This window comes from Octopus bimaculoides, chromosome 12, assembly GCF_046866305.1.
Source record: "Octopus bimaculoides isolate indiv1 chromosome 12, ASM4686630v1, whole genome shotgun sequence".
NCBI classification, from domain to species: Eukaryota; Metazoa; Mollusca; class Cephalopoda; order Octopoda; family Octopodidae; genus Octopus; species Octopus bimaculoides.
Window position 1 is genome coordinate 67,170,951 of NC_142939.1, and position 10,631 is coordinate 67,181,581.

The 10,631-nt window shown below is 37.9% G+C and overlaps 1 protein-coding gene across 1 annotated transcript in view; it reads right to left on the reverse strand.

Annotated features, from left to right (window-relative positions):
• The window catches only part of LOC106884486 (small ribosomal subunit protein mS29), a 44,286-nt gene that overhangs the window by 9,319 nt on the left and 24,336 nt on the right, over positions 1–10,631 (reverse strand). Inside the window, exons 5-9 of the mRNA XM_014935897.3 lie at positions 8,809–8,901; positions 4,005–4,141; positions 2,530–2,604; positions 1,219–1,298; positions 689–767 (exon numbers count right to left, since the gene is read on the reverse strand). Of these exons, the coding sequence (XP_014791383.1) occupies positions 689–767; positions 1,219–1,298; positions 2,530–2,604; positions 4,005–4,141; positions 8,809–8,901 (464 nt within the window). The remainder of the gene's footprint in view (positions 1–688; positions 768–1,218; positions 1,299–2,529; positions 2,605–4,004; positions 4,142–8,808; positions 8,902–10,631) is intronic.

A 10,631-nucleotide genomic window follows, 5' to 3' on the forward strand; every position in this document is an offset into this window, starting at 1 on the left:
CTCTTATGAATTTCTAAAATTCACATTTTTTTCTCAGAACAGATATAACCTCACAGGTTTTTATGCACTCACCCTTGATATTAAAACAGTTCCCAACCTTTACTCTAAGTGGTGGATTGACATGTTAGAAACAGCAGCTAAATCTCCATTGCACCCTACTTCAAAAATAAATGAAACATTTGCATCATCCTCTTTTAACATTCACTTTTCCATGCCAATGTGGGCCGGATGAGAGTTTGTCAAGATAGAATTTCTATGGTTGGATGCTCTTCTAGACACCAACCTTTACCTGCTTCCAAGACAGGTAATACCTATTGATCAAAGAACAACTTAGACATGCTTTTAAATGGCACTGTATATAGGAATGGTGACTCTTTGTTTACAATGAACACATATGGCAAGACAACACTTCACACACATACACACACACACTTGCTCTCTCTCTCTCTCTCTCTCACACAAACACATGATGGGTTTTTTCAGTTTCTATCTTACCAAACTTCATTCATAAAGTATTGTTCAGTCTACGGCTATGGCAGAGGTCACCAGCTGACAGCATCAACAGAGCAGGAGTGAGCCCCAAATCATGTAGTTCTGAAATAAACCAGTTAACCCCAACACAGCCATGCCACATATGCCCTACACTGAACAACAACAGCATGATAGACTAAATATTTGATAAACTTACATAGTCTTTATTCTCGTCTTTGACGCTAGTTGTGCCCCAGAGTCCATTCACACCATCAACAGCTACCAGGACACGATGTCTGTGGAGAGATAAATGCAATCTGAATTATATACACACACACACACACACAATCCATAAACATACATACTATCTTCTCTCTCTCCCACACACAGGTATATAATTTGACACCTGCATATATACACAACTAGTCACCTAAACTTGACACTTGCATATGTGTGTGTATAATGTATTTATCATCATCATCATCGTTAAACGTCTGTTTTCCATGATGGCATAGGTTGGACGGTCCCCGAGTCAGTCAGGTGGCACTGGCATCGACCACATTCGGATGGTGCTTTTTATGTGACACAAGACACATCCATTTAATCATACACAGTGTCTGCCACAAACCACGTACATTAGTACACGTCACACACACACAACTGGGAGACCCACAATTCACTGTTGGCATAATCGCATAATGTCTGCAATGATAAAATATTTTTAATGTGTTTCACAATGTTGCTTACTTCTTCTCAGAAGCTGATTTCTTTACTTCTTTCAGAATAATCCCCACAGCATCACTGGCATATCTTGGTCTTGCTAAACCCTGGAATTATAAATAAAAAGTCAAATGAAAAAAAAAAAAAAAAAAAACCTAAATAGAGACTTGGAATAAAGTAAATGACATTTGACATTACAGGTAGAAACTAACTTTTTTGGTTTTTGTTCGAGGAGGAGGAATGATAGCAGCACTGAACATTTTCAAAACCTCCAAGAATGATGGGAGGAAGTTATCCTCAGATCAAATATCTGGTCATAATTCAGGGAACAAAATGGATTCTTCAACTGAAGCTACCTAAGAGTCAAGTGTTGGAGAGAAACTGGTCGACAGAATATATCCCCAGCCTCAAACCTTTCCGTTAGATTCTCACACACTTTCCATCAACTACATTTCACTCAAGACATTAACTGACCTAAGGCTGTAGTAGAAGATACTTGTCCAAGGTGCCACACATTGGGATTGGATCCTAAACCTCAGGTGAACACCTTAACCCCACAGCTATGCCTGTGCCCATACTGACTGCACTGTTACCCTTTTTCAACCTCTCCAAATTGGGGCAGATAATATTTAATACTATTTAAATGAAATTCAAAACCTTAGCAGGTGATCCCTCAAAAGATTTCAAGGAACAAAGAAGAATAGTTGAATGTATTTTAATTTCCATTTGAAAAACATATTACAATAAAAATAAAGATAATCATTATAATATATAAATAAATATATATATGGAGTAAAGATTGTTTGCCAACATAACATGGCAGTCCTGGTTTAGGACAAATGTTGCTGGAATTTAGCCCCAGGAGGCACAGAACACAATGAATCAAGAAGTGCTGCAATGCATTTGGTCCGATGTGCTATCGATTTTACCAGCTTGCCACCTTAATTATAATAAGTGGAGTTTTGGTTTAGGGAAAGAGAAATGAAGAAGTAGAACTATTCTTATCAAGTAGTCATAAAGGTTCCTAATTTCAGCACAAGAGCACAAACGCCAATTCAATTTGTAAGTATTTACTTTTGGGTGTGTGTGTGTGTGTGTGTGTGTGTGTGCGTGTGTGTGTGTGCGTGACATTAGTTTGACAAATCTAGAAGTTAGTTTCAATTCCCTGGAACCAAATCTCAGTCCCATATCACATTATTATTACACTTTATCTTAAGATAAGATAATTCCCTAGAATCAAATCTCAGATTTGATTCCAGGGAATTGAAACTAACTTCTAGATTTGTCAAACTAATGTCACACACACACACACACACACACACATATATAAATACTTACAAATTGAATTAATTCAGATAACGTAGTTCCTTCTTCAGCAGATTCTCGTTTACTCCAGATATACTTTGAGGTAGTCTGAAAAATATATAAACACAATCACATTATAAATATATATACATACACTCACAGACATATACACACATATAAAATGCATATACACATAACATATTGTGGACGGACACACACACATGTACATTACATATAAATTTATACACAGACACACATAACATATTGTAGACACATACACATTACACACAAACACATATATATGTATATATATAAATATATACACATATGTACATTACATATGCACACACGTAACAGAGAGAGAGAGAGAGAGAGAGAGATACAGGCAGACAAAAGGAAAACATATGTACAGCATTAAAAAAACTTCTCACTGTCTCAGATTTCCTTCTGCAGCTCAGCCTCTCCACAAACAAAATAAAAAATAAAAACAGAAAATATATAAAAACACCCACATCTGTTCTCTATACAAAGTCATATTCCATTTCTCTGCATGTTGATGCAACCAGATAAAAAAATAATAAAACTCCCTCCACCGAAACCTAAGTCAGCTCCTCACTGCTAGGGATATGTAGTGTCACAACGACCAAACGGATAATTACTGGTATGGCACCAAGCAGCATTGCCTTCGTGACAAACTGACAGAATTACAGGAATGTAAACGAGATAAAGCATAGGCTTGCTGGTTTGGAATCTTGGTCAGATGCAACTTTGGTTTTTAACTAATTAATGATTTCAAATTTTGGCACAAGGCCAGCAATTTCAGGGAAGGGCATGCGTCAATAACATCAACCCCACCGCTTAACTGGTACTTTTTTTGTCGATCCCAAAGGGACGAATGGTAAAGCCGACCTTGGTGGAATTTGATCTCAGTACATAAAGACGAAACGCCAGTAAGCATTTTGGCCATGGTGCCAATGATTCTACTGGCTCACCATCTGATTTAACAAAGTAATAAAAACATTTTTATGAAGGAGCATCGCTTAGTGGTTAGGGTGTTCAGCTCGCAATTGTAAGACCAAGAGTTCAATTCCTGGTGGAGTGCTATTAAGGAACTAGCAGAGAAGCTTGGATTTGGTCATTCCACCATTCATCGACACCTGCCTGCGTGTCAGTCAGAAAATTGGATCAATAAAAATGTCAAACACTGAAGACAGTGGGTAGCAGGAGAAACACCAGCACCCCAGGCTAAAGAAGGTCTTCACCCAGGTCAGGTGTTGTTATCTGTTTGGTGGGATATGAAAGGTTTAGTCCACTTTGAACTTTTAAACCCAAATCAAATGATAACAAAGGAGATCCACTGCAAGCAGCTTGAGCGGCTTCAGTCAGCGCTAGAATAGAGAGAGAGAGAGAGAGAGAGAGAGAGAGAGAGAGAGAGAGAGAGAGAGAGAGAGAGAGAGAGAGAGAGAGAGAGAGAGAGAGAGGGAGAGGGAGAGAGAAAATTCTCATACCTTTATATCCTGTAGAAATTCTTCGTTCTGACTCTTGAACAATTTCAACCAATCCACTGCTATGAGAGGGAAGTCAATTTGACCTGGTTTATATGTTGACATAGAGATTTCTCGCCAAGCCTTTTTCCACATTGATGCTGAAAAACAATGTTGATAATTTCTTATGTTGGCTGAAGGCAACAAATTCTTGAGTAGTGGGGGGTGGGGGGGTGGCTCATGGTTGGAGAACTGATCCCAGTAATTCATTACCATTTGTTATTTTATCAATCCGGTTGAGATTTGAACACGGAACAATAACAAAATACCAATATTTGATCTGGCATTCTCCTATTTCTGCTGCACCACCACAACAAACAGTTTCATAGGTACAAGGCCAGATATTTGTTAAGAGGGGACAGGTGATTACATCGACCCCTGTAATTAACTGATACATTACTTTACCTATCCTTTAAGAATGAAAGGTAAAGTTAATTTTGGTGGAATGTGAACTCAAAACTTAAAGGGCTAAGTTATAAACACCACAAGGTATTTTGTTTAGTATTCAGTTCTAATAATAATAATAATCCTTTCTACTGTAGGCACAAGGCCTGATTTTTCTCTGGGGAGGAGCGAGTTAATTATATCACCCCCAGTTGGTTATATTGACCAACTTGTACCTATTTTATTCACTACATCAGCCTCAGTAGAATTTGAAATCACAACGCAAAGACAGACAAAAGGCTGCTAACAACTCTGCCAGCTTCCTGCCCAATCTAAAAAATGGTGGAAACATGAATTAAAGAGACTTTGTTGGTCAGGAAGTGGACAAAGTGGATTACTTAACTGCCAAGTGCCCAATATAGGTCAAACTTCGTGTGTGTGTGCGCGCGCGTGCGTGCGTGTGCATAACTATAGTTGAAATTTACAGAAAAACAAAAGACGAAGACAGGTGTATAAACAAGCAGGTGCATTAGTCTGATGCTCGGGAAGGTGAGAAAGTCTTTTATATTTCGAGCCTATGCTCTTCAACAGAAAGGACACGAGGAAATAAACAGAGAGAGAATAAAGAAAACTTGTGGATTTAGCGGTCATTCATGCGCACACATATACGTACACTCATGTATAAAGAAAAGAGTATTCAATACATGTGGACGTTAAATATTTGTATTAACAGTTTGACTTAGATAAGCAATTACTACAAGTTTCAAATATACTAAAGTATGTCTGATTACTTGAATTCAATAACAGCGAGTTGTAAGGCTGTCGTGGGTTCTAAATAAGGTTAAATATCATTGGATGATAATGAAGAAGGCTCTTATTAGATAGTTTGGATGATGTGGTGAAGTATGTAATTTGACAAGGTGCTAGTGTCAGACAGCTGCTGGATGGGAGGCAACTCTGGCACAATAGATAGCAGCAATATCTTGCTTTCAGTGGAAATTCCAGCAGCAAAATTTAAAATTTTGGTAGAATTTAAAGAATAGTGTGAAAAGAATATAAATTAGTTGTTTATCCCATTTCAATAATTTTATTGAAATAATAGAAGCAAGGGAGACCACTGTAACAGTTGCCTCCCATCCAGGCGATATGCAGCAGTCTCTGTTAAATTATTGGTTCCACCATGCAGCTGAAACTGACCAATAAGTATTAACTTTACTCTTCGTTTAGTAGCAATTAACCTTATTTAGAAACCATGGGGCTGTCTTTACTACTCAGAACATTCAAATGATCAAACTTGATTTCGGCATCTCTAAAACTTTTAGTAAAGCCAGTCTGAATCAAACACTGCGTGTGCATGCATACATGTGCACACACACACACACACACACATGAAAACAAGGAAATGCATCATATGTAAAAAAAAAAAAGTCTCAGACAAAAAATGTTTTATTGAAGGCAATGATTGGATGGCTGAGTAAAAGAGAGAGGGATGAAGGAGAGAACTGGGAGTGAAAGGGTGAGGGAAGAGAGATTTATGATGAGGGGAATTGAGGTTTAGAAGATAGAGAAGGGAGGATAGAGGAAGAGAGACGGATTGGTAGCTACTTACTGGTTGTTGGTAATGAGGTTGAATAGGAAAACAGCAGAGGTAAGATGAGGGTGAGGAGGGAGAGACAGGGGGAGGAAACAAAGAAGGAGTAATGGATGTCAGTAAAAACTGATAAGGAATTAAGTGATAGGAGAAAGAGAGAGAGTATGTAAGAGTAAAAGAGAGAAAGAAGGGGAGAAAGAGAGAGAAAGAGAGATGGTGAGCAAAGGCAGCTGATGGTGTGGGTGTCAGATATGGACAGACTGAAAGCTATATTTCATTAGAAAGATGAAATGGTAGAAAGATAGGAGAGAGGGTAATTAATAGATGAGAGGCTAACGAAGAAAGGAGTGAATAGCAAATGGAGGTTTAACAGGAACATAATGGGTGAAAGACAAAAATGTTAAAATATATAAACAAATACATGAGCCTGAAAAACGCGCGTGTGTGTGTGTGTGTTTGTGTTATCTGTAGAAGTAACAAGTCAACAGCCACATGTTTACCTCCATCAAAAACAAATCTCTCAAACTGGGAGCCACACAAATTTCATATTGTTTGAAGAAATGATAGAATGAATTAAAATGTAAAAGTTCCTTAGATTTATTTTTAATGACTAATTTTGAAATCTGAGTTCTTTATGTAAAAAGTGTCTCTGGTTACAATTAAAACAAACATTTTGCTTCACTTCATTATTTTCACTACATTATTTTGTAATTCTTTTTAGTTCACATCCAGTTAAAGATTTGCCTCTGATTAAACTACACACACACACACATGTATGTACCATATATATATATATATATATATGTGTGTGCATGTGTTTAGAAAAGGTCAACTAAATAGTGCAGAACAATTATTAAGTCAATATTTGGTGACTGATGGAGAAGGGAGAGGAGAAAAAAAGAAAAAGAGTGACAGATGGGACAGAGAGAGTGGGAAGAAGGAGAGAAAGTGAGAGAGAGTTAAATCAAAGAAAGAGGCGGCAACTATTTTAGTAAATAATTAGTGCAAAACATTGATGTCTTGAAACTATTTAATACTTCTTTCTTTCTCTTTCTTTGTATTTCAGTTTAACCAAGACTCAAACATGTCCGAATTCAGTGATCTTTTAATACAACTGCAGGGCCAGCTCACTGCCCCTTTATGAAGCGCTAAACCATATTTCTAGGGAGGCATGTGAAGAAATAAGTGAAAGACAAAGGGACACAAAGCATAACTCTGAGTACAGGATGACCATGGTTGCCACCACCACCACCACCACCACTAGCAGCAGCAGCAGCACATCAACCTGAAACACTCTGCTAGAATGAACACCACCAACAATTGAGTGCAAAAGAACAACACATGTGAATCTGACAGCCAACACTATCAGCTGTGGTGGTCACCAACAGAACGTCTATAGATGCCCAAGAATAGATTGGCCAGTACCATGTCAGCTATGCACTCAATACAGTAAAAACCAGTGCAGAATAAGGTCACATTCCTCCAGGAGGGGTCAAAGGATTTTTTTAATCTTTTGTGTCAGTCATTAGACTGTGGCCATACTGGAGCACTGTCTTGCAGAGTTTTCAGTTGAGTGAATCGAACCCAGGACTCCTTTTTTTTTTAAAAACCTGGTACTTGTTCTATTGGTCTCCTTGGCTGAACTGCTAAGTTACAAGGGTGTAAAAACATAGCAACAGCAGTTGTCAAGTGATGGTGCAAACACACGCACAAATACAACAGGCATCTTTCAGCCTCCATCTATCAAACCCACTCACAAGTCTTTGGTCAGTTCCACCAAGGCTATAGCAGAAGACATTTGCAGAAGGTGCCACACAGTGGGACCGAACCCTGAACCATGTGGTTGGGAAGCAAACTTCTTACCACTGGATCACACTTATTGATGTGGAGGAAAGAAGTGGGGGTTCAATCAGGGATCACTTAGTGTTATACAACAACAACAACAACAACGTTAACGTGAGGAAAAGATGTGCTAGAAATCAATTGGATGAAGTTCACAAAATAATATGTGACAAGGGGGGAGGGGAGGGCATGGGGGGTGCAAAAATTCTAACATTTCCAGAAAGACCGTTTGCCGGAAGAGAAAAGAGAGTGAGTTGGATGGTTGACAAAATCAACAAGATATTTCATTTCTAATAGTTTTACATCAGAGCAGTTGAAATAGAGTGCTACCTGCAACTGGCTATTTCAAAGATTTATCTCATCTCATTTCTTTTTTAGCTCTTACACACACATCTACCCATTTATATATGCACACACACACACATACAGAGAGACGGACAGACAGACACTCATACATGAGTTAATTGCAAGCATTCAATTGCAAGCAGCAGTGTTTAATGTCTATTGTTACAGACAACTATTCTCAACTATAAATCTTGCTGTCAATGGATTAACTCTTTCACAGCCTGACTACTGTGAAAGCTGCAGGCAGCACTGTATCAGGTCTAGCTACTACTTTCACACACAACCACCTTCATTGTAAATTCTGCCTAAGTAATGGTGGAACACAAATATATAAGAGAAAAAAAAAAAAACATTTTGGATGGGAAGAGAATCAGCAGAAGATGAAATTCTAGCTGCTGCCTTCTGCTGTGGACTTCAAAACAAAAAAAAAAAAAAAAAGGTATTTAAAAATATACAAGAGAAAAGAAAAAAAATCATGTTTGTAAAATTATCAAAATATTCACAACGAAATACGTTTTACGAAGAAAGAAAGGAAAAAAAAAAACTGGAAAATTATTAAAAAAAGATAAAACTAGAAAATATACGAAATAGAAGTAAAATACTTACGCCAATCAACATGAACGATTAACCATTTTTGAATGGCACAGAAATGCATGACATGAGCCATAGTCAAGGTTTTGCCTACTCCTCGTTCACCATCTTAGAGAAACAGTCAGGGATATTTAACAAGAGTTTAACTTTTCTAATTTTATTATCATGTGATAGAGAAAATATTAGAGGGTCATAATTGTAGCAACATGTAGGAAATTACTGATTTAACTTCAATAATTTCTCTCGTGAGGTACATTATCACACACACACACACACATCATCATCATTTAATATCGGTTTTCCATGCTGGAATGGGTTAGATGGTTTGACAGGAGTGGAAATCCAGAGAGCTACACCAAACCCCATTTGTCTGCCTTGGCTGGATGCCCTTCCTAATGCCAACCACTCTGAGAGTGTGCAAAGGCAATAATAATAATAATAATAATAATAATGTAGCTGTATGCTGTCAACTTAATGTGACAGTCCCATGAAGGGAATAATACTACTGTTATTTAGCCCTAGGAAGCAGCACTGCTTCCTGTCGACCTTGACACATTTCCTGTGTCCTTATGTTTACAAGAGCTTGATAGGCATCTCCAACTAGCAGGTCATTGCTACTCCAGACTGATGACAAGCAAAGACTCAGAAACATGTCTCTGGATGCAGACTTAGCTAAGTGGAAGTGCTTGTCTCCCCCTTGTAAACATAAGGACACAGGAAATGTGTCAAGGCTGACAGGAAGTGGTGCAGCTTCCTAGGTCTAAACAACAGTAGTATTATTCCCTTCATGGGACTGTCACATTAAGTTGTCAGCATACAACTACTTGATCGCATCACTACTGCATAAATCTCTCTGAGAAATTTAGAAATGTATTATTTCAATAATAATAATAACATTGAAAAATACCTTAGGAATGAGAACCCAGGTTTGGAATTTTGCCAAGACACCTGATGAAGGCTGGAGGGTATATCAGCCGAAAGGTTGTGTTAACAACAAACAAGATGAGGACAAATATCCATCAAATGTAAATAATGTACATAATGAACTTTGATAAGCTTTTCAACTCAGAACTTTGTGACATGAAATTCGATACAACAAATGACTGGACGTTCTTGACTTTATATTAACACAAGAAAATGAAAGAAATTGAGGTTGTGCAATACAGCTCCATCAAAACAGACATTAGGGTATTACAGTTCTGCAATGGAGTGAAGGCATCTAGTTTAGTGGTTAGGGCTTTCAGCTCATGATTGTGAGTTTACAAGTTCAATTCCTGGCGACACATTGTGTCCTTGAAAAAGACACTTTGTTTCCTGTTCTTCCAGTCCACATCAGCTGGGAATAATGAGTTATATCTTTAATTCAAAGGGGCCAGCCTTGTCACATCCTGTGTCCATGTGTCTGTGGAGTACTCAGCTACTTGCATGTTAATTTCACAAGCTGGATGTTCTGTTGATTGGATCAATTGGAACACTTGTTGTAAATGCCCTGCTGGAATTTGAACCCTCAATGTAAAAGAACAGAAATAGCACAAGACATTCTGCTGGTTCTTCCATTCGCTGTCTTTTGGAGCATTGGTTTCTAACCCAAGTACAACACCTCGATTTGGGAGAGAAGAAAAGTTGATTAACCCAATGCCAGTACATCAATGGCATTTTATGTACCCAGGATGATGACAGGTAAAGATGGCCCTAGTGAGATTTGAACACAGAATGTTAAGGATTATTTCTCTGTACCACAAACCATTTTATCAGCAATTTATTGATTTTGCCAACTCAATGCCCTCCAATAGTATTAATATTGATTTCTAATATAAATATTGATTTCTAAATGTAGT